Source organism: Lagenorhynchus albirostris, chromosome 2 (assembly GCF_949774975.1).
Source record: "Lagenorhynchus albirostris chromosome 2, mLagAlb1.1, whole genome shotgun sequence".
Classification (NCBI taxonomy): domain Eukaryota; kingdom Metazoa; phylum Chordata; class Mammalia; order Artiodactyla; family Delphinidae; genus Lagenorhynchus; species Lagenorhynchus albirostris.
This window is the reverse complement of record NC_083096.1, coordinates 127628723-127653987: the sequence shown is the minus strand read 5'-3', so window position 1 is coordinate 127653987 and position 25265 is coordinate 127628723. Positions and strand designations below refer to the sequence as shown.

General features: G+C 42.4%; 1 protein-coding gene across 2 annotated transcripts in view; it reads right to left on the bottom strand.

The window, feature by feature from the left end:
- The window catches only part of WLS (Wnt ligand secretion mediator), a 113473-nt gene that overhangs the window by 31291 nt on the left and 56917 nt on the right, over positions 1-25265 (bottom strand). For both annotated transcript variants that reach the window (XM_060139772.1, XM_060139773.1), the window contains exons 3-10: positions 16471-16595; positions 11476-11637; positions 9625-9761; positions 6509-6677; positions 4290-4387; positions 3874-3937; positions 2009-2152; positions 723-806 (exon numbers count right to left, since the gene is read on the bottom strand). In XM_060139772.1, the coding sequence (XP_059995755.1) occupies positions 723-806; positions 2009-2152; positions 3874-3937; positions 4290-4387; positions 6509-6677; positions 9625-9761; positions 11476-11637; positions 16471-16595 (983 nt within the window). The remainder of the gene's footprint in view (positions 1-722; positions 807-2008; positions 2153-3873; positions 3938-4289; positions 4388-6508; positions 6678-9624; positions 9762-11475; positions 11638-16470; positions 16596-25265) is intronic.

The window sequence follows — 25265 nt, the reverse complement described above, 5'->3', positions numbered from 1 at the left end:
GAAAACAGCATAAATGAGAAATGTCTCTGAGGCCATTAGACTTCATATTCTAGCAAACTGGCATAGCAATTCCTATCCTACTTACCCATCAGATTTTTGTGAAGCTCAAAAGTATGATAGGTACATAATATGTATGATTTAAACAGTACTTTCCACTTTCCATAGCAAGTTACCAATATTTAAAAATCATTATCATTACCATTATTGAGATTTTCAAGTAGAGCAAAATGTTGAGCTTTGGAAATAACCAGAAGAAAGATAAAGCTCTATCAAGGGGAATTTTGAATTACATTTCATGTTTAAGTGGCAATATAATTGTTCCAAAGAATAGCTGATGGACTGTAAAAGGATCTATGTTAATGCTAGATAAGGATCAAATCAAATGAATACTTGCTTATTGGTGATCTGCTACGGGGCTTGAAAAGTTATTCTCTTAAGTAAATGAAACAAGTGCCCTTCAGTCTAGCTGCAGGCTTTTAATTTAATTAGCAACTTTTTCCTCCTACGAGGCTGTACTGAAAGAAAAATTCAGTCTACCTCTGGCCAGGTGATAACAGTCCCAGATTAGAGCAGCCTGAAAGCAATGGTTTGATCAGCTGCCCCGCATAACAGCCTCTCTGCTCCTTTCACTGCTCCTAAATTCTAGCTCTATAGAATTTTCTGTGCAAAGCAGAGGCACCTTTTCAGGACATTCTCATCCTGACCTCTCAGGGTCAACTTACCTGACTAACGATGAAGAAGATGACAGTCATGGCAGCACAAGCCAAGGTGATAAGCATGAGGAACTTGAACCTGAAAATTAGCCCCTATTAGGAAAGAGAGAAACAGCAGTTTAACATTCTACCAGCTACCACCAATCCTTTTCTCAATATATAAATCTATCAAAAGCTAATTTTAAAGAAATCTGTAAAACCAAATCCCTAGGAGTAGGAGTAAAATAATTTCACAAAGTAACATTTCTCCTGCAGAGGTGAATATGGCTGGAAAATGTACTGGGCCCAATATTTCCAACGTTCTTATCTGTCATGAAACAGTGATACCAGAGCCTGGGAAATTATATTCACAGCACGTCATGAGGCTGCTAATTTCCCTGCTAAGCTAGTTATGCTTCTCTGCAAGGGTTCAAAGTTACCAAATCCAAGTTTTCTGCGGTTGTAATAAAACTCTGCTCCAGTGAACAAAGAGAAATGTGCATATTAATCAGCATGAAGTGGATTTGGTTGAATTTTCTCATGTGTCACTCCAGCTCTAGACACAGGCAAAGCTTCTGAAAGTGCCCCTGCTTTCCTGAGAGGATTTGAGGGAACCTGTGTTTCAGGGAGAGACGTCTCTTATTCAGGGGCTCTTATTTCCACTGCATATAAAAACCCTGCGGTTCTGCAGTTTCTGTTTCTCTTTGCACAAAGGAATTAGGCCCATGTCTCCAAGGACAGCCACTTAGGCATGAGCCTAAGGGATCCTTGAAAAATTAAGAATGTGTTGCCTGCATTAGAGATGTGAGGCTGTCGTGTGTTTCTCTTGAATAGGGACATGATCTATAAACAGAGCGAGCACCTGCTGGATATTTTAGGGGAAAGTTGGTTAACTGAAGTCTGGAAATCAGATCACCTGGGCTGAACCCCACTCTCAAGGCTGATTTTCAGCAAGAGAACTTTAAATAAAGCCTCACTCCAAGCCAACTCCCAATTCTACCACAGTCAGGTCTCCTATCCAGCACACACCCACATTCCATTCCAAAGCTCAAGAACCTGCTGAACAAGTTCACTCCTTATTGGGGATAGAAATACATTTATACCACAGAAAACTCCAAGATCTAGATAAGCCAGAAAGCTAGACGCCTCTCAGAGTAGGATTTAGCCTCTTATTTTGCCTAGAGGTTCTACATTACATGGGAATCTCTCACTGTGTATTTGAAATAAAAGCTTCCATCTCCCCTACATCTCCAGGTGTAGTGGGGTGTGTGTGTTCACAACAAGTAGTTCATGAATGAGCCCAGAGATGCACTCACCTCATAGTGCAGCCGCCGGACTTTGCTCATGGCCGACAGGCTGGACTGCTTCCCGCTGATGTTCCGAAACACCTGAAAGACCATGAAGCACAGAAACAGGAAGTAGAGGCAGAGGCAGATGCCAGCCACAATGATGAAGGCCATCTGATGGCGTCCGGTCAAGGAAATGGCCAGCTCATCGCCAAGGACTCAGTACTTCTCTCCCCATCTCTGTGGGCGATACTCTTTGTCTCCAAATATTTAGGCAATTCTCGGGAGGATAAAAATCTTTTTTTTTCTTTTTTTTTTCAGTACGCATGCCTCTCACTGCTGTGGCCTCTCCCGTTGCGGAGCACAGGCACCGGATGCGCAGGCCCAGCGGCCATGGCTCACGGGCCCAGCCGCTCCGCGGCATGTGGGATCTTCCCAGACCGGGCCACGAACCTGTGTCCCCTGCATCGGCAGGCGGACTCTCAACCACCGTTCCACCTGGGAAGCCCGTCCCTGGATTTTTATAAGGAGATTGGGATACCCTGGAATCTGAAGGGGATGGAGTGGGGTTGGGTGCAATAGCAGCAGCTGCTGCTACAAGGGATACTGGGCCTGAGACTGCAGGTCTTCAAGTAAAACCAGGGATGAAGTTTTGTCGCAATCTTCTCTCACCACGAGAAAAGTCTTGTCAAATGGAACGGGGAGCAGAAGAACTCATGGCCAAAGTGGGAGCTGAGGGTGGGAGCAATATACTCTGAGGCCGATCTTCAAAGCTTAATCTGAGAACCAACCAGGTTTGGGGTAGAGTGAGCTGGCTTGGGAGGCAGGTGACCAGACTCCAACTTTTTTCCACTCCAGCTCCATGCCAAGTTGCATATTTTAAAAAATTTTAACAAGTGTGAACTCAGCATTTATGTTTCATTAAATAATATATTTAATGCAGTTTCTCTTTCTTTCCTAAAATCAATGGTACCCTTAGATGAAAAGCGTTGTTTGCTGCAAGACTTGACAATTTATTTGCCTCCTTAGACCTCCATCACATCTATAGAATGAAGGGGTTGAGGCAGACTCAACGTTATATTCTTGCTGTTGTGCAGCTCACATTTGAGGGGGTGCGGAGCAGAAAGGGGGAGCTCAACTCTCTCGTCTTTTAAGCAATGATACTATTGATCATGACCAAACAAAGCATATTCACCAGCACATGACAAGATATTATCTACCAAGAAAGAATACAACTCAAGCCCCCTCTCCAGAGGACAGTCTTTTTCTCCTGAAGCACTTAACATATTGTTGAGGAAGATAAAATATTTAAATCCAGCATCCTAAAAGGGATAAGCTAAGACTGTCGCTTCTGCTTCATAAAGATGACTCAGACACTTTATGCCAACCAATCAGAAGCCTGGGCGACTCCTCTGGAACTAATCCCCTTAGCCTTATCTCCACTTGGTCTTGGAAATGAATGGCAGCAGCATGGGATGCCAGCACACCAAAGTCACTGTAAGAAGCCTTGCACACAGACGACTTCAGAAACAGGCTCTCCCACAGGGGCCCAGAGATGAACCTCCGTGGCTCCAGGGAAAAGCTAGTCATGCTTCAGTCTGCAGTAAACAAGTGTATAATAGATCATTTAGACAGGCAGCAGTAAGACCAGCTACTCTGATTCTTCTGCCGTGGGGATGTGCTGCTACCTCCTCATTTGGCCTGCTGTCACCCAGGCTTGAAAGCAAGCATTAATTCTCCTCATTATTTACCTTAATTGTGCTGTTATCATTGGTCTGAAGATCAAAGCCCTGGCTGAGCACATATGGAGAGCATCAGCGGGACTTAGAAAATGATCTTGGGGACCAGGCGGCTATGGGACGAAATAAAACCCTGAGCCCATCAAGAAAGGATACAGCCAGCTCTGTTCCAACATCTGTAGTCCAGATACTGTAGAAGGGATTCGTGAGTTGTACCCCTCTACAAAGAGAAACAAGATGGAAAGGCAAGAAACAATTAATACAGAGGCAAAGGGGAACTTTCCTCCTTACATACTCTCAGCTTTTCAGCCAGAGGGGCGGAGACTGTATTTAGACTAAGTCACGGAGGACTTAAAAGAGAAACGGAGTTTGAAGAATACAATCAGCTCAAATATTTTGTATCTATAAAGAGCTCTGTCTCTGATTTAATCCCAGTGCTTATCTGAGGATGTGACCATGTCCAGTGCTTTCATCCTACAGGCTCCCGACCACCCCCTCTCCTTTTCAAAAGAGCTGGGAGTGGACCTGGTGACATGCATTTCAGCCCAGAGTCCCACGATCCCCCTGCTCACCTCTCACACATGTCAAATATGAAGAGGCAGAAAGAGCCCACAGCAATTGGTCCGACTTGCTTCCAATACCCTGCTATGTGATTCCGTTCGTGCTGATCCTGAGGAAAGCCAAGTTGAAAAATGAGATAAAGATGTGGGAGAGCAAAGCAATTCTATAGGTGACTCAGTCATCCAACAATCCTTGCTGGCCACCTGTTGTGTATCAAGCATCGTGCTAGACCAGCATACGAGCCCATCCATAAGGGCTCTCATCCTGTTCTCATAAGGACGGGATGCCACAGGAGGGAACACAAAGAAAGGCCTTGTACCTGTCAGGGAGGAAGATATTTTCCTCTACCCTTCTAGGTTCTTCTGGCTGGTCTGACATGAGACAGATTAACAAGGTGAAAATCAAACAAAAGTTTAATAACATAGGATAGTCCCAGGAAAACTGAGTAACTTGCCCAAATGGCCAAAACCCTCAGCTCCCTTTTTTTTTGATAGCGATAAATGGGTGGAAAATTTAGAGAAAAATGCACCCATCCCATAATTCCTTCATGATACAGATAAGAAACATAGTGTTCACAAATGGAAAACATTTCTCTAAGTTGTACATATCTTTTTGTTTTTTTAAAAAAAATTACATCATAGAGCCTTATCAACTCTTTCTTGACATCTTCCATAAATTTTCTAAAAAATAGATCCACCCTTTGCTTAGCTTTTATAAAGACCTTGACCTAATCACCAGACTGCTGACCCTCACCTCTTAAATACCATCTTCAGCTAAAGACAAAAGAGGCTGTTGGGGGTAGTGGTTTGGAACTTCAAAGGGAAGGAAGGCAATTCACATGGAGATGGAAAAGCAAATGTTTGGTAAATAAATGTTTGCTGGGCCCTGCGGACGCAATGAGATGGAGTAAACTGATTTTTGAGGCCCTGCCTAGAGTCTTCCCCACCACACCCAACCCATATTCTTGCAGATGTCTCTGGTGATAGCTCTATTCAGGCAACAGGGCCTCTACTGAAATTCTTTTAGGCAGTTAGGGGGAAGGTCCAAGTTTCTTCCTGAGTCTTTTGAACCTTGATTGTTTCAGTTAGAAATAATTCACACGTCAAAGAGATATTTTGGTTTTGAGTGGCAAATTTTGCTCCCCTACATACCTTAGATAGTGGAAGTTCTGTGATCCACAAAATAACTCGTTCAGAATTAAATTCCTATGTGACTTATCACTTGTGTTTTTTCAGGTGGAGTAGTTCCCAGAGGACAAAATAAAGACTTAAATGCATTAAAATACGTCAAGTGTAAGAGGTCTCTTATGGTTAGGAAAATAGAAATAAAGTCTATCTTCATGAAAAAGAAGAATGATTCCTCTTGATAGACATACAAAGATGTTAAGAGACAGAAAATGAAGGAATGTAAAGTGAGAAAACAGGGAAAGGTAAAAGACATGTCGTAGCATCCAGGCTAGGAAATCCACCCAGACTGGCTGTCCTGCTGCTGCACCTGAGTCCCCTCAACTCCCATCCCTGCTGCCGAGGGCTGAAGGACCCCTCGTGCCCACCCCAGCTGTAAGGAAAAGCCTCTCTCTCCGCTCACTGCTCTTGTGGAAGGGCTGCGAGGCTTCAGAAGCAATGATCCAACCATAAAGGAATTTAAAAACAGTCCGCTCTACTATGAGGCCCATGTGCCTGACACAAGGACCAAGCTCCAGCTGGCCTATCCTCCTAGCCACAACGTGATGACTGCACCATTCTTATTTTTATCCATGGTATCTTCAATCCCTCTTGAAATATGATTTGGTGTCTGTGCAAACTGAGACCAGGGAGGTCAGTATTTCAGGGTAATAGGGGTTACTAGGCCACCTGGACAAAGTGCCGGCTGGAAAGAGCCCGGCCCACATTCTCTGGCGGTTACCTTGGTCCTAGGGACAAGCAGAGCTGAAGCCAAAGGACAAGAAAGAGTGATAATCATGAATGTTTGTGCGTTTACTTTCTGCTAAATACTTGTCTATGTTATCTCATTTAAACCTCACGGAAAACCTATACATTAGCCTTTAAAACCCATTTTATAGTTGAGGAACCTGAGATTCAGAGTGGTCAAGTCACTTGCCAGCTAGTTTATAAGTGGTAACGCAGGAACCTGAACCACGAGTCTGACTCCGGGGCTCTTGAGCTCACTACTCCTGTAACCACTAGTTTATTCTGCCTCACCCACTGCCTCTTCCCCAGGGCGCTCTTACCATCATGTGCTCACCACAGAAGATGATCCAGAAGGAGAGAAGCATTGCATAGAAGATGCCCTGTCGGATATCGCCAAACAATAGCATCCAGGTCCAGTCAAACCCAATGGAAAACCATTCCACTGGGATATTGATAAAAGTCATGGAAATCCCAAGGGCAAAGATGACTCTGATGGTGAGACAATATCAGGAAAACTACTTTATTCATCTGGGAGGCAAAACATTTTTGATTTAAAAATCAAAACCCAGTTTTGGGAACTGAGATGTTACATATTGGGACTGAAGCCATATGATCAGTTTCTTTGCTCTCATAATGAGTCTTTACACGGAGATGCTGAATGTCTTCTTTCACTGGCACCACTGCAGAATGAAGGAGTGTTACATTAATCTTTCTACACAGTAACTGAACCTAACCTCCTGAATGCTCTGAACTTTATCTCGGTGCCACCTCAGATCAAGAGCTTCCTATAGTGTTTTCACCCTCCCTTGCCTTCTTAAACAGACCTCACTGAATATAATTATCTGCTCTTACCTATTCAGGTTATCATTAACCTGATCGTTAAGAACACTCATTATTATGATATCCTCAGCAACTATAAAGTATACAATCATATTTGTTTCAATAATACATGACTCCAAACAATATGAAATACAAATTATTTTAGCTGCTTGTTTCATTTTTATTTTGCCTTTCTCCTATTATTTCCACTTTTCTATCAAAATATCATTCATTTTGTTACTGACTTATTCACACTTTCATTCATACCTATGATATGTTTATTAAGCACAAATCATGTACCAGGCATTTTGTCAGGGACATACATACCTAAATGAATAGCACCAGTTCTTTCCTTCAAGGAGGTATATTCAGTGGCTGAGCCAGACAAAGTGTGATAAGTAATGTGACAGAAGTGTGCACAGGCTGCTACCAGGACTTCTCACTTTGATAGAGACAGAAATTGAACTGAGTTGTGAGTCAAGATTAGGGAGGTGGAAGGGCATTCCAAGCAGAGGGAAGAGCCTGGAGGGAGGCACGGGAGTCTGGAACAGTCTGAGCATTTGGGGTTCTGTATGTGGCACATATCAGGAAATGACAGGACATGATACCAGAGAAATAAAAAAGGCTGAGCTGGTAAAGAAACTTGCATACCTCATTAGAGAATTTGAAAATTATCTTGAAAGGACTGAGGATCCAATAAGAAGGTTAAGCAATGGAGTGACATCATTCCATTCATTCATTCAACAAATTTATATTTATTGAGCTCCTACTATGTTCCAGTCACTATTCTAAATGCTGGGGATATAGTAGTAAACAAAGTAGGCAAGAATTCTGCTCTAGTGATGCTTGTATTCAGATGGGGTGAGTGGAGGGGTATGGGAGGAATGATAATAAATAAATAGAGAATGAGTATTATGAAGAAGTATAATAAAGCAAGGTAGGAGAATGGAGAGAGATCGGGTGCAATTTAAATAAGGTAGATGGGAAAAAGCCTTTAAGACAGAAATTATAGCAGGTCCTGAAGGAAATGAGGCATTGAGCCACAATGATACCTGGGAAAGAGCACTTCAGATGAAGAGAATAGCAAGTGCAAAGGCTCTAAGGTGAGCGCATGCTGGGCATGTCTGAGAACCATCAAGGTGGATGGTAGGTGGTGCAGAGAATAGGAGAAAAAATTTAGAGGTGGTGAAGAGCTGGGATCATTGAGGGTTTATAGGCCAGAGCAAAGGAAATGAAAAGCCAATAGAGAGCTTTGAGCAGAGCACTGACGTCATCCAATTTCTACTTAAAAGGGAACAGTCTGGCTGCTGTATGAATAGATTTCAGGAAGGAAAATGATGGAAACAAGAGGAGCATCTTATAGCAAATAAGAGGCTATTTCTTATAATCTAGGTGAGAAATGAGAAATCATGGTGAGTTAGATTAGGGTGGCAGGAATGGAAATGGTGAGAGTTCCTGGTGTGTTGGAAGAGGCGTGTGAAGAAAGAGAAGTAAAGGATGCCTCCTACACGTCTGCTCAGCTGCTTCTGAGCAGCTGAAAGGATAGAGTTGCCAATTCCTAAGACCAGGAGGCCCCGAAGAGGAGCAAGTTTGAAGTGAGAGGAAAACAAGTGTTCTTCGTATGTGTTACATTTCTGTGTAAGTGAAGATGTTAAGTAAACAGGTAGAATATTTGGGTCTAGATTTGGGAGAAGCTGAGGTTGACCATGTAAATGTAGAGTCATCAGAGTGTAGATGATTTTTTAAGACCACGAAACTAAATGAGATCACCCAGGGAAAGCAGCGTAGCTAAGAAAAAGAAGAACATCCAAAGACCGAGTCCAAAGTTGAAGAGGTCGGAAAAATCGATGAAACAGCCATGGAGACTGAGTGGTCAGCAGAGGAGAATAACAATGAGAATGTGGAGGAGGCTCTATGAAGAAAAAGGGAGTGATCAGTTATGCCAAATGCTAATGACACGTCAAGAAAAGCGAGGACTGAGAAATGAGCATTGGATTTGGAATGTGGAGGTCACTGGTGATTCTGTTGAGCAATTTTAATAAGGGGTTGAAGGAGCTCAAGAAAAAGCAGGAGGAGAAGATATATAGACAAGATTTTTGAGGAGTTTTGCTGTAAAAAGGAGCAGAAAATTGGTGTGGTGGCTTCAGGGGGAAGTACAGAGAGTTTTGACTAAGAATGGGAGAAGGCAGAGTGTGTCTGTGTATTAATGGGAATAATCCAGCAGAAAGGAAAATGTCAATAATGTGGGAGAGAAAGGGGCTATGTCTACAGAAACATCATCCGTCTGGCAGTGAGAGGGGTTGGGATCAGTTAGCAGCAAGGCAGTTCGTTCACTGTAATAGAGAGAAGTATCTGATGCAGAACATGGGAATGAAGAGCAAAGATACAACAGAGAGCTGGAAATATGAGAGCAGCAGAACCCCTAGGATTTAATAATAATTTGCACATGAAAGCTAAAGGAGAAAAAGGAGTCCAGGCTGATTTGCGGTCAAATTACCAGCCCAAGTATTGATAACACACTGACCACTTGAACTAGGCCCCCAGCAAAACCAGGTCCATGGCAGGCAAATCACAGGATGCCAGCGTTCCTTAAGGGTGCTCCGAAATCAGCTCTTACTTTTCCAGAAGCACGGGGGGTCGAGACATCATGGTGATCCTTCTCCAATACCACACCATAATGATGAAGATGCTGGGTGTAAGGAAGGTCTTCATGGCAAACCACACCTTGGTGAAGCCTCCATTTTGGTGAATTCCCTAGATAGAGACCAATCATAATTTTGAAGGTCAATATATCTTAGTGTTATTTTCTACCAGCAGATGCATTCTGGGGAGAGGTAAATGGAGATCTTTTTTGCTGAACTTTCAAGATCAATGAGCGCTAACATTCATAGCACGTACTGTCCTCATCCTACCCGCCTGGGCCCCTCCTCAGGCACTGTCGAAATATAAATCAAAAGGCATAAAGATAGACTCACTCTGTCCTAAGGGAACGATTAAGAACATGATCAGAGATTTGTCTATAAGGTTTTCATTGAAAAATTGGAGCTATCTTAGATGCCCAAAATGTTGGCATTGGTAAAACATGTTAAGGTAAATCCGTACTGTGGAATGCTAAGCAGTACTACAAAGTATATTTATACTGTATTCACAATATACCATTAATTTTTTTTTGGTCACAAACTCTTTACGAACTCAGAGAAATGTATTATATTATCAACATCTTGAATACATATGTAACTTTACACATACCCTTGTCATTCATTGGTGAATCAATCCCAGATCTCAACACAAATATTTTCCATCACGTTTTTAATAATATGTGGGCATTCAGTAATATGTGGGTATCTGGTTAATACACTCATTAGACAAATATTGAGTGCCTACATTGTGCCAACAGTTGGAATACAGTTGTAATGTGATTTGTTTCTATTAATACAGTATTGTTAATGATAACAACTTTTTTTTTAATTTGTTAGAATGGCTTTCAGGTTATTCCCATAAAATTTCATTATACCTTACTTGTGTTACAATATCCTTCCTTTAGTGGAGAGAAAGGGGTGGAATGGATGTCATTGCCACAGGAGTTGCATATAAACACATTCTCTCTTCAAGAAATGAAAAAGATTTTGTGGGTGCCTACTGACACAGTATGCCCATGAAAGTTGGTATATACAGAAGCACCAGCCACCATATTTCACAGTGAAGAAACTCTTGAAAACCACTGTATCAAAGTGCTTTTAGTATTTGCTAATGAAGATACAGAAACACTGAAATTCTGGGTTTCATGTAGAATAATCCCAAATTAAGACATTTTAAATATTCTCGAAATTTCTTCCATGGAAAGATACATACAATTAATTTTAAAAAGCAAGGAATGAAAGAGTCAGTTGAGTATGATGGCCTTTTTTTTATAAGGGAAGGATTATATACACAGAGAAAAAAATTGAGGAGATACAGCATAACCTCAAAGTGGTTATTTCTCTAGATGGCAGGATGTTACAGGTAACGTTTATGTTCTACTCTGTGCTTATTTGTGCTTCTAATTTTCTAGAGTAAATATGTATTTGTTTTTTAGATGTAAAAAAAACTAAATTAGATATAAAAAGTCATGCTGCACATTCTTTATTTTCCCCTACTAAAGAGATAAAATGGAAAGAACCTAAATCACGATTGCTCCCTTTAACATTTGTGCTTGCAAGGTGAAACATGTAAAAAAAAAATTACTTTTATCTTGGTGTTATTCACTATATAATCATGTTCATCATAATAAAATCTTAAATGAACACAATAATTGCATTACTTTCCATTTCCATGGGTTTGTTATTCTTCTTACTTCTTAATGAAACAGTTGAGACATGGAAAATTCAAGATTGAGATGGAGCGTCTTTCCAATACACATGCTCACAACCAGTGTCCTTAGCCAGTGCTCTGATGTGACAGGCTGCCTGGATCAATCAGATTCACTTACCACCAGCCGGATATCCTTAATCTCTCCAATCCCAACATTGATCTTCTTCTTCTCATTCACAGGCAGCCGGATGTTTAGAAGGTAATACTTATGAGCCACAGACCCAATTTCCATGAAAGGAAGGACGTCACATTCATAGTAACGGCCCTCATGTTCTGCGGTCTGGAAGAAGAGTGGGGGGTTTGAGGCATGGTCACTATTTCCAATAGACTATGTCTGAATTGTCTTGCCTTTGCCTCATATCACCAATTCTGAAAAGCTAATGCTTAAAGGTATCCCTCAGAGGTACAGATAATAGGGTACACTGGAGGCATGGCATCTACAAGCTGCTCACAATGAAGAGTAGCCCCCACTCGCTGCAACTGGAGAAAGCCCGCACACAGCAACGAAGACCCAACACAACCAAAAAGAAATAAATAAATTTATAAAAAGATAAAAATAAAACCCAGCCACATTCGTGATAGAACCAGAAATTTTAGGTAACAAGCAGAAATTTCTTCTATTTTGACACCTTTCTCAGCTCTTCAGTCCTCATTAGAGCCTCACGTCAGACTAACCTGGTCTACCAGGGCTACAATTTTATTTGCAGCATACCATCGGAGACGTCTAAGGCTCTGTGGAACGGTCAACTCAAATGTCCAGGAGGAAGCCCTTGCTAATGTTCATCATTTTCTTGGATGATGACTACTTATTTACATGGTTTTGGCCTGCAGGAGAAGCTACAAGAAGCTGAAAATATCTACTTTTTATTGATTTGACCAAAAAAAAAAAAAAAAAAAGAAGCTACCCAAGGAGCCCTTGGAATTTGGGGAAGACATAGGGGGATGAAAGGAAACAATGAGAGTAGCTTGCTAGAGATGACCACTCGCAATTCTCTGCCTCTAAAGCTTTCTAACTGCCCAAGAGACAAGATGGCAGAGGGAGCAGAAATTAAATAAACAAAAATTTAGCTCAGTTTCTAGAAAAGCCTATTGGACTTCCTGCCAAGCAATTTAAGAGGTACCAGCCAGCACATGGAAGTGGGAGGTTGGCAAGTAGTACAACTTGCTTTTGAAAACTAAATTCTGCTCTACCTTCACAGGACACACGGCTATGTGTCCCAGCTGAGGGGTGGGGGAAGTGGGTAAGTATGGACACGTATAGGCAGGAGCTTCAGCAACCGAGGACTCTTCCCTGATAAAGCAAATGAGTGTCTTGTCTTCACTGCTGGGTTTGTATGCCAGCTTCAATGTTTGCTTGTTACCTCCTGATGAAGTGATGGGGGACTGATTTGGTGTTCCTAAGCCTGAATTCTCAGGGCCTCCAAAATTTTTTGTAAATCTTCAGAGTAAAAAGTCCAGTGGAGAAATCAAAAGGAAGATACCAAGGAATCTGTTTCTTCTGTGATCTTGGGGCAGGGGATGGGGCGGGAGGGCTCTTTACTGGACAGTCAGAGCTTAGAGTGCAATAAACAGACCTTTGTACAGGAATGGAAGACACACATGACATAAGTAGAGGTAGAGCAGGCAAATATCTTGCTTATGCACTTCCATTTTTTCCTTTCCCATTCATGGCAGACATCACTAATCAATCATGATAATTTTTCATCCTCTAAGGTCTAAGGGGCTCTTATCAGAACTACCAGTTGATTAGACACGGCATATAAGATTTTAAAAATTCTTCTGTAGAAAGGATCCTTCTTTTCCAAACCCCAGCTTCGGGTTGGATGAGTTTTCCTGTATAGATCTGTCTTCCTCTCCCCTCTTCTCCTTTCTCTTATACTTACAAATCAAGGCTATTATTAGGACTCTGCAGAACTACTGAAAATACAGTACAGGCTCTAATTCAGGCTCAGATGAAGCTGCACTCAGGAGGCTGATTACCTGCTATGGTAACAGCAAGAGGTGGGTTTTCTGATGTGTTTCCAGTCAGGGTCTTATTTATAGAAACTGAGAGTTTGAAGGAAACAAAACTTATTTAGTCTAATGCCACTGACTTGATTATGGGGCTCACCCAAGGTCCAAAAGTCATGGCAGAATTGGGTTGAGGACGTGGGTCTCGCAAGTCCAGCCTCCAGCTCTGATGCAGAGGAGGACTCGTGAGTGCAGCAGGAAGAAAGGAATGCTGTTTTGCCTCAGACATGCCTGAAGGCAAGCATTGATAAGGAGGGCACTGAACTTCAAGCCAGGAGGCTGAAATTCCCGTCCTGACCTCACCCCTTCTGGGTACCTGGGGAAGGTCATCCACCTCATTTGGCCTCACTTTCTTCCTAAGTAAAGCAAGAAGGTTTAATTATATGATCTCTGGGGTTCCTTCTAATGCCCCGTCATGGGTCTTTATGTGTCCTCCACTTCCCTGTCTCTACAGAGAGGGTAACACCATCACATGAGATAAATTTACCTAAGTCCAACAAATGAGAGAGACACACAGGGTTCTGGGATCCTGGCCTGGCCTACCTGTCTCAGAGACAAATTCACTGTATCCTGCTGGGGACTTTTCCTTATTCACTGTGGTTCTGCCTCTGCCAGTATTTAGCACATTTAGGAAAAAAGATTTCCTTCTCTCTCTTCCCCCCTCCTTTTCCTTTCCCCCACGTCCCTCCACCCTCCCCCAAATCCAGCATAAGCCTGGCTAATTAGGACAAATTACAGCAGGTGGCAACTTGACTTTTTTTTTAACTTCACAATCCACCAGGGACTAAAAAGCTTTAAAGCAATTTCTCATTTAATCTTCAAACTCAAGTCTAAATTTCACTGCAATCAAAAAGCATAGATTTGATGATTCATTTCCTTCACACTTTTCAAGGTTTAATATCTTTCTTGAAAGGGATCAACACATCCTAAAGATAATTAAGCAACTGTCATTAAGAAGCAGTTGCAGTCTTCTTAACGGCCTCCCCCGACTCTGCTTCTCAGTGCCCTCTAAGTGTATACGTAAGGTGAGAAATGACTTTTCCCTTTTCTGAGGTTGATATTCCATATCCAAAAGCTTTATATCCTTTAGCTTAGACAGCCAACCAGTCTTACCTCTGAATGATGAGGTCAACTTTTAATTAATTTCCTCTATTGTATACAAAGGTCTAGAAATATTACATATCTCTCTCCCGCTACCTCCAATTTCTCTTGACCATTCATTTTTACCTATAGATTGCCCCCAAAGGCCTACCCAAAACAATTCCAGATGGCTTTTGGGTGGGGGGAACCCTATATTTGACCATTCAGCAAAGGGTCTACTGAAGTGACTTTCAAACTTTATCAAGCTTAAGAGAAGGAATTGAAATCCTGTTAAAACACAGATTCCTTGGTCCTACATGCTGAGATTTTGATTCATGGGTTTGGGGTGTGCCCTGGGAACCTGCATTTCCTACAAGCTACCAGGTGATGCTGACGCTGTTAGTCCTTAGACCACACTTTCCATAGCTCTTGTATAGGGAACCTGGGGAGGGAGAATTAACAAACACCAGGTGCCCCAAAAGATGCTTATGTGTAGGGTGCATGGTTTGCCCATGAGAGCTTTAATTTATACCTTTTGTCCTGTTGGCCCGACTGGTGAAACATGTCCCAGACTTGATTTTAAGTGATAAGGTTCATTATCTCATCTCGTCCTTATAAAAATTCCCAGGGCAAGTATTATTATCCCATTTTGCAAAGGAGAAACTGAAGCTTGGACAGTTGAAGCAAGCTTGCCTGAGGTCATGCAGTCAGTAAGTGAAACAGCCTGGAAGTGAAGCCAAGTATGTTTTGCTCCAAATCCAGGCCTTTAACTAATGTTCATGAACCTGCCCGGCCCCATCTTACTCCTCTTCGGGGCAGGACGGACAGGGCAGGGGCATGGTCCTCAGAGGCTTCAACCTGCCATTCTTACCATTCCACAGGGAACCCCAATTTTCCAGTTATAGGCAAAAGTGAAGTTAGGAAAGGCCAATGTTAGGAGAAGGGAGGAACTAAATCAGTCAACAGAGCGAGTACTACAAAGTAGCCCAAATCCTTCAGGAGCAACTGACCTGAAGATATCAAGTGACAAATGACATAATCAGGAATGTGCTTCAGTGCAGTTTGGCCTCTCGTGCATTTCATGCAAAGAAAACAAGACTATTTATGTCTGTGAAGGGACATCAGAGATCACCTAGCAGGTGCTACTCCTTGTCAACATTCTTGAGGAATGTGAGTAGCCATGAGTAACAGTAACTACAGCTCCATTTCAACTTCACAGAGACTTTCAAGGGGGGAAGGGGGTGGTGAGTGGGGAGGGGGACAGAATCTTGGGGAGGCATGTGTGAGGGCAGCATGTGGCACTGGAAAAGGACCCCTCACTAATTCTGATTTGGTCCTTATACAGACAAATCCCACTATCCTCTGAGGGTCACTGAGTCCATGCCTGTATTTTACTTCCTGGAGAAGCTAAGGCCTTTGTCCAAGAGAAAGTGTCTCCCTACTCTCAGTGAAGGATAGTGGCTTTCCTCCCCTTGGTGGTTAAATGAGTCTTCCTGGAAGAACCAAAGAAGGGAGAGTCCTAAAAGTATGTAAGAGAACTGAGAGGTCTCAAAGGAAACCCTTTGAGATTTCTCCCTCAGGTCCTCTTTTTGTCTGTGGTGTTTGTTCTCTGGGATTGTTAGTCTTCACACCTGCACACTGACTTGGCAACGGAGATGCCGATGAAACAGAGAAGCAGACACATGCATTGAACCAATATGAACAGATTTGTACATCTAAAATTAACTTAGCAATGATCTTCAAACACTTTTTGTTAATATCCAAAGAACCAAGAATTTATTTTTATGGAGGTATTTCAGAGAAATAACTAAATCACTTCAAACAGACATTCCTTCTTCTGGTCTTTCCTCCTTTGCAGGGACATGAAATATCTACATTGCCCTCTTCTAGGACGAAGGACGGTGACTACTAACCTTTGGGGGTCATGCATGCTTAGGAACAAGAAATGTGTCTGAGCAAACGTTCCCACATACCTGGAAACCAAATAAAAAATCCCATCAACTGAGACTTCAAGGTACCCTACCTTGGGGGAGGTGAAGGTACATTTGAGTTTCCGGGGCACTCTCTCATGGGCCATTTCAGTCCACTCAGCAAACATATCATCTCGGTAAGCCAGGGAAACATCCATGGAAACTTCTGCATTTTCTCCTGCAAGAGAAAGGATGCACAATTCAGAAAGAGCTTCTGGGAAGATACTTTGGAAACAGTATAAAAATTCTTATAGGCTCTACCATGGAAACCAATAAGACAAAAGAGACGTATCAGCTCCTATCAAATGCCAAACCTGACTCTCCAAACCTGAGGACTTAAAAGTCATAGGACGACTATCTAAGCTGGACGTTGGGTCCCCTCCCATAACCAACTGCTCGGCCAAGGAGTCAAAGAGCATCCACGTAAAGTCCTCCAGAGGTGGGGGTCTCACTCTCTCTGAGGCAATTCAAATGGTCAGATTCCAACTCACGGTCAGCATTGCACCATTGGTCCTAGGTCTGCCTGTAGGAGTCCCACAGCAGATGAGATCCTTTTTCCACAAAAGTTCCTTAGGCACTTGAAACCTGCAACTCATCTGCCTGTGCTTCCTCTCCTCTCTGATAAAAATGACCAACTTTTTCAGCCACCCCTCAGAGACATGATTTAAGTACCTTGGGTGCTTTCTTCAGGACACAACCTAGTCTGAAAGCATCCTTTTTAAAATTACTCCCAAGAAGCTCTCAAATATAGGCTCTGCTGCTTTTCAAAACCCCTTCTTCAGAGTATGGACAAAGTTAATATAAGAGGTAAAGGGTTTTTCCAAATTAAAGACTTATGCACAGACAGGAATATAATATTCCAAATTAAAGACTTATGCACAGACAGGAATATAATAATAAGTTCATAATTGTGCAAAGGAACGTTCACATACACTTCCATATCAATAAGGACCATGAATGGGTTTAACTCACCATAGAACTCATTAAGGAGATTAGAGTAACAAAAACTGCCTGTACACATTTTGTCTGTTTTATACTCTGTTGAGCAAGTTCAAGAACAGAGGAGTCTTAATGGAGGGAAAAAAGCACAGACTACATTTCCAAAATGACCTTGGTTGGGGTTATGAGACTGGGCTCAGTTCTAGGCTCTGGAACCTGAATATCAGGTTACAAGGGAAAGATAAGAATAATTGCTGTCTGGAAAATTAGGGCTGTTCTTTCCACTGACCCAGTGTGGCCTGTAGACAATTTGACAGTGTGATGAATCCCTGGTTCTCTGAGGAAATCTAGGAAGAGAAGGAAATAATGCAGGAAAGAAGGAATTTGAGGCCATTCTGATATAGACCAAACCTTCATGAACATCAGCACCCGCTCCTTTATTAGTATCATTTAAACCCTCAGTCATTAATAATGAACTATCAGAAAAAGAAAGTAAAAAAGAAAAATCCCATTTAGAATCACATCAAAAAGAATAAAATACCTAGGAATAAACTTAACCAAGAAGATAAAAGACCTATACTCTGCAAACTATAAAATACTGATGTAGGAAACTGAAGATGATACAAAGAAGTGGAAAGATCTCCCATGCTATTGTATTGGAATAATTAATATTGTTAAAATGGCCATGCTACCCAGAGCTATCTACAGATTTAATGCAGTCCCTATGAAAATACCCATGACCTTTTTCACAGAACTAAAACAAATAACCCTAAAATTTATATGGAACCACAAAAGACCCAGAATTGCCAAAGCAATATTGAGATAAAAAGAATAAAGCTGGAGGTGTCACCTTCCCAGATTTCAGACTATACTACAAAGCTACAGTAATCAAAACAGCATGGTACTGGCACAAAAACAGATACATAGATCAATGGAACAGAATAGTGAGCCCAGAAATAAACCCAAACACCTGTGGTCAATTAATCTATGAGAAACGAAGCAAGAATATACAATGGAGAAAAGATAGTCACTTTAATAAGTAGTGCTGGGGAAACTGGACAGCTACATGTAAAAGAATAAGATTACAACATTTCCTCACACCATATACAAAAATAAACTCAAAATTGATTAAAGACCTAAATGTAGAACATGATACCATAAAGAAGATAACATAGGCAGAACACTCTTTGACATAAATCACAGCAATATTTTTTTGGATTTGTCCCCTAAGGCAAAAGAAATAAAAGCAAACATAAACAAATGGGACCTAATTAAACTTAAAAGTTTTTGCATGCAAAGGAAAGCAATGATAAAACAAAAAGCCTACAGAATGGGAGAAAATATATGCAAATGATGCAACTGACAAGGGATTAATATCCAAAATATACAAACAGCTCATACAACTCAATATCAAAAAAACAAACAATCCAGTTAAAAAATGGGCAGAAGACTTGAATAGACGTTTTTCCAAAGAAGATATATAGATGGCCAACAGGCACATGAAAAGATGCTCAACATTTCTAATATTAGAGAAATGCAAGTCAAAGTACAGTGAGATATTACCTCACACCCATCAGAATGGCTACCACCAAAAAGTCTACAGAAAACAAGTGTTGGTGAGAATGTAGAGAAAAAAGAACCCTGTACACTGTTGGTGGGAATGTAAATTGGTGCAGCCACTACAGAAAACAGTATGGAGGTTCCTCAAAAAACTAAAAATAGAACTACCATACAGTCCAGCAATTCCACTCCTGGGTATATATCCAGAAAAAATGAAAACACTAATTCGAAAAGATACATGCACCCTAATGTTCATAGCAACACTGTTTTCAGTAGCCAAGATATGGAAGCAATCCAAGTGTCCACCGACAGACAAATGGATAAAGAAGATGTGGTATAAATATATTTATATATACACATATATAAATACACACATACACACATAAGCACACACAATGGAATATTACTCAGCCATAAAAAAGAATGAAGTTCTGCCATTTGTAGCTATGTGAATGGACCTAGAGAATATTATGCTTTGCTTATGTCAGAGAAAGACAAATACTATATGATATCACTTATATGTGGAATCTAAAAAATAATACAAACAAATGTATATAGCAAAATAGAAACAGATATAGAAAACAAACTAGTGGTTACCTGCAGGGAGAGGGAAGGGGTGAGTGGCATGTAAGGGGTATGAGATTAAGAGATACAAACTGCTATGTATAAAATAAAAAAACAACAAGGGTATATTGTATAGCATAGGGGATTATAGCCATTATTTTATAATAACTGTTAATAGAGCATAATCTGTAAAAAAAAAAAAACCCTGAATCTCTATGCTGTATATCTGAAACTAATATAATACTGTAAATTAACTCACTTCAATGAAAAATTAACAAAAGATAATAAATCTGTCAAACATGGTGAACTGGCTACTTATGTTTTCCTCCTCTCACTCCTGAAACTCCAAAAAAAAACCAAACAACAAACAAAAAAACAGTAAAAGAACACAAAGGATATTAAATCACAAGGGGAAAAAAAAATGGTAGTGACATGAGCAAACCAGAGACTGCAACAATTTTTTCGAAGATGAGAAACAGATGGAGTAGGATATCCTGACAGCCACAGAGATGGGCACAGCCGAAACTCCATGGAAGGGATATTTTGGAAAAGTGAGCCAACATGTCCAACAGACCCCCAAGCCACTCAGAACTGGAAAGCACTAGGTGTGACATAAGATAGAAGAGGCAAGATGCTGACAACGGAGTAGTGGGGTCAAAGTCTGTACACAGAATCGCTGGAACCCCAGTTCTCATCCATCTTCCCATCTCCACATAGTCCAGGAGACTCTGGACTTGAGGACACCAGGCTGTGCAGAGACCCAGGGCTGAGAATGGATAATAAGAGTCTGTATAAGAAACTGTGGAACGCCTGGCTTGGCAGAAGCAATGCTCAGAGTTTGTACATCCTCTTGGTTAGGAACCAGAATGGCTACAACCGTTTGTCACTTGGCAGCCTCAGTGGTCCAAAGAAAGAACTGAGCAGAGCTCCCATCTGTGAGTTGAATATTAGGCACCAGGGTACCTCCTTTTCATTTCTAACATTGTGATTAGGAATTGGGACTTTCAACTCTGTCGAAAGGGCACTTCCAGAACCACAGAACTCAACAGTATAAATCTGAAAGGTATAAAGGAAGTTATCAATTCTCATATTGCGCTCCTTGGAGGACCAGGGTTCAGAGCAGCACCGGCCTTAGACACAGCACAGCAGGAGGGGCCCTGAATCTGGGCGCCACACTTTTCAAGGGTCCCGCTCGGTCTGGCCCTTTTCCAGCTGTTCTCTTCCTCTCCAGATGAGAAGACCCTGAAGTGAAGAGGACATGTTCATCAAGAGCCTAACCCCTTCCGCAATTTTTAGAACATGGTCCAGGAACTCAGGACCCCAGAATACGTACCCAGACAGCTCTGAGCCTACTTCCACATCGTGGGACTGGGGGGGACCTCTTCCCCAGATCTGGCCTCCCAGAGGGAACTACACGACTGCTTGTGCACCCTTGGGCTCAGGAGTGCTCAAACGGCTGCTGTTTGGAGGAGGATACAGACAGAGACTGAGCTTGGAGGGTGGGGTGTCCACACAGAAACACACTCTTTGTATGGGATGGAGCCAGGGGTGGGAAGAAAAGACATCTAGAAGCCCACACTCCCTGGTCCATCCATTTTTGGCACAGAATTCCAAGGCATCCAAGAATCTTAAATTCACATCCAGACTTCCAGTGCATTACAAAAGTAAATGTGTTACAATTGGATGATAAGACTTAGCTGGCTTAATAATTTGGTAAGCCAAGTTTATCACTTTAAAAATATTTAGACATGTGGCAGCCATGTCTTCATAGGTACTCTTACCTTGCACCCCACAAATGTTAGGAGTGGGCCTGGTACAGAGCAGGTGCCTCAGGGAGAGAAAGGGCCAGACAGACTGGCCTCCTGGCCTGCTCCAGCTTTAAAAGTTATTGCCACCTGTTGGGAATCCCCAGACTGTTTTAAAATATGCTGTTAAAAACAAACAAAAGGGGTTTCCCTGGTAGCACAGTGGTTGAGAGTCCGCCTGCCGATGCAGGGGACACAGGTTCGTGGCCCGGTCTGGGAAGATCCCACATGCCGCGGAGCGGCTGGTCCTGTGAGTCATGGCCGCTGAGCCTGCGCGTCCGGAGCCTGTGCTCCGCAACGGGAGAGGCCACAACAGTGAGAGGCCTGCGTACCGCCAAAAAAAAAAAAAAAATTTTAAACACTGTTTTTGTGTACAATTACTCTGTGTTAGGCCCTCGTGACTTCCGTGCTTTCATTTAAATGACCTCATGAAACAACTTATAAAGTGGGCATGGATATTTCCTTTTGATTAGTGAGTAAACCGAGGTCCTCAGTTATGAAGTGACTTGCCTGAAGTTGTATTATTGTTGGTAACATGAGAAAGAGAAGTATTTTGAAACTGTCTTAAAAGACAACCATCTTATTTGTATGGCTTAAAGAAAACTGGGTAACTTGTGATGAAAGAAGCCCCTCAAACTAGTCACAAAATATGAATAGGTAGGTCTTTAATAAAAGCAAGTCTCCGCATGTACACTGTCCCCTTCGGTCATCACACCCATCCTATAAAGAGGTTAGTTATATAAATTGTCCAAGAGTACATGGCTAGTAATTGCAGAGCTGGGCCTTAAACCTCAGTCCGGATCACCCCAGACCCCACCACCCTCTGTTACCTTTGTTGGTAGAAACAGAATTCAAAAGAAACTTAACAGTTGAATCAAACACACTGCGTGCAGAGACCACTCAACTCTGACCAAACACAACTTTCTACAGGAGAGAAACACACCACTACTTCAGAAAACTGACTGGAGGAGTGTGATGCGACCCGCCCCACCGCCGCCCCAGCGTGGAGTCGGAAGCCTGGCGACGCTTGTGTTCATGTTGTGGATCTGGCCCTAACCAGGTGTGTAGTCAGGGACAGAAGTGAGCCCCGTGGACTGGGGGCAGCTGCTCCAGCCATCATCGTAAGGCAGCACAGGTCTTCCAACCAGACGTGCTGCTTCTTTCAAGAGAAGCCAGAAATGCAGATGGTTATACAACATCTCTCAATCTTTAAATGTCAATAACCAATTCGCTAAAAATGAAAGGAAACAAAATCTCTGCGCAGGTCAGCTAATAAGACATCAGGCAAGCTGTGTCATTCTTTGGGGGGACACTTTTCCTACTCCCCCCACACCACCGTTCTTTTCTTTCCATTTCAGCATTAGGCGAAGTTCTTTCTAAAGCTCTCTATTTTGGTTCATGAACTTTACCACATACCCTGCCTAATCCTCACACATCACCTCCTTACTTCCTTTGCCATCTGGGGGCAGGTGTTATCATTCCTGTTTGTGAGGCAGAGAAGCCAAGACTCGGAAAGCTTCACCCCTAGAAACATCAGACACTCAAGCTTCTAGAGTTTCATGGCGTATAGTTCTTACAGAAACCACAGGGAGAATGGCCAGTTCAAGTGGCCCTCGAGCCTTCCCTGGCTGGACTCTGTGATCTCCCCTACCCACCCTGCCATGAACATTCAGGTTCCTCACCCTGTTGGAATAGGACTTGCCTCCTAGGATTCTGTGATCATTAAATCAGTTACTACATGAAAAATCCTTAGAATAGTGCAGAAAGCATGAAGGGTTAGCTATTGTTTTTATCATTTTATTAGGGAAGTGAAAGTCAGTCTTATACTTACTTTAATTCAAAATAATTACCGGGTTTCAGGGACATGGAACCTCCCACTATGAACCCGTATCCAAACCTGGAACACAAAACTCAGAAAAAGGAAAACACTGGGCAGAGAAATACAGCAAAGCTCTGAAGTCAGCCACCAGAATCACTTCCTCTTCTGTCTCCAATGGACTCGGAAACAAAGTTCAGCTTTAATGACTATGTTGCATGTAATAAAACACTGGTCTCATGACACCCCTCCCCTCCCCACAGAGATAATGAAAGTAAAGCATCCTATTTGAGCTCCCAGGGAGAATGGCAGGAAGGCCAAGGCTACCTCTGGCACCTGGAGAACCTTCCCTATAAAACAAGGATGCTGGTTATACCAGTTCCATGGGGTAAAGTTGTGAAGTATATCAGCATAGGGCATTTATAGATTTGAAATGCATGGTTTTCCACACCTAAACGAGACCAGCAGCTTTGCTATCCTGTGGGTTGTCGGAGCCTCGCGTTTCTCAAATGGCTTTGGAGACACATTTTGGTTGCAGGGAAGATCCATTCTCAATACTGGGAAGGGAGGTGTGGAAAGGCACACTCGGTATTTCCATCCTGTTATGGTAGCAGTGCTCTGATGTGAGGAACCTGCACTCCAGGGTTCCGGAGAAGCAGACCCAGACTGCAGAGTATCATTACAAGCAGAAAGATCTGTGCCTTTCCATATTGGGAAGTATAGACCAATCATATCCTTAAGAAGCATTTATCTCTGTATGAGTTAAAATGCCCTGCCCTGGGCTTCCCTGGTGGCGCAGTGGTTGGGAGTCCGCCTGCCGATGCAGGGGACGCGGGTTCGTGACCCGGGAAGATCCCACATGCCGCGGAGCCGCTGGGCCCGTGAGCCATGGCCGCTGAGCCTGCGCGTCCGGAGCCTGTGCTCCGCAACGGGAGAGGCCACAACAGTGAGAGGCCCGCGTACCGGGGGCGGGGGTTGGGGGACAAAAAAAAACGCCCTGCCCTTCATGAGAAAAGTGTTTGCCAATCAGTTTTCTGAAGACAAGTGGAAGGCCAGAGAGGTGAGCCAGTCCTTAGCATAAGCCAAAAACGGTGGGGGGACAAATAGCTAGGAAAACAGTGTGAGCACCTCAAGAAACCTAGGGCAGCTGCTTAAGGTAAGAATGGTCCCTGGGAGGAGGGGCTAAAGTGATGAAAGATGAGCCTTCCTTGAGGAAAAAGAAAGAAATTAATCAAAATGCTTCTTACTTACACTTTTAGAAACAGGTATTTGCCAGCCAGGATAGTACAAAGAGCTTGGCGGCCAAACAGATCTGCTTTTCAATTTAATCTTTATGTCTTCCTAGCTAAGAGACCTGAAATGTCTTAGTTTCCACCTCTGCAATATAGAAATAGTGGGACCTACTTCTCAAGGCTGTTGACAGGACCACTTGGCATATAGGTACTTAAAAATACTCACTCCCTTTCCATCCAGTCCTAGGATGGTTATGTTATATTATTGATCAATTAACTGGAAATAAAGGGGAAAAGGGGGAGGACAAGTTACATTAAGAGGTATTAAAGAATTATTTTATGGTTGTCAAAAGCTTTTCATTTCCCTAAGAAACCTTGATTTCCCTGGGCCCTTGTTCTGGGAAAGAATTAAAGAGATTTCAAAATGCTCACATGCATTCCCACGTTACATAGGGGAGCTACCAGTCACCAGGTTTGTTTGGGTAACCTCAGAAGGAGGCCGTGCAGACCAGCATCCTCCCAGCCTCCTGCAGACATATAATCTGGGGTTATTTATGCCAGCATTCCTACCCTGATCAAAAACTCCCTGACCTGGCTTGTATTTTCTTGACGTTTTCAATTAAGGAAATAACAAAACCAACCCTGTCCAATATCCACGGTTAGGTCTGGCAAAAATGGACTCAGCTAATTATAAATTTGGTCTCCGCTGTTTTCTTAAGATGCCCTAGAGGCCTGCGTGTAAGCAGTTATAACATGAATGAGTACAATTATTTCGCAAACCAGCCTAACAGTTTAGTTCACACCACCTCTCTCATTTTTCCCCCATCACGTCAAGCATTCGCGTTGTGGAGAAATATTTTCCACATGTAGGAAGACATTTTTCTAAGCATCATCAGAATGATCCCTTGCTATATTCTGAAGCAGTATCTCCT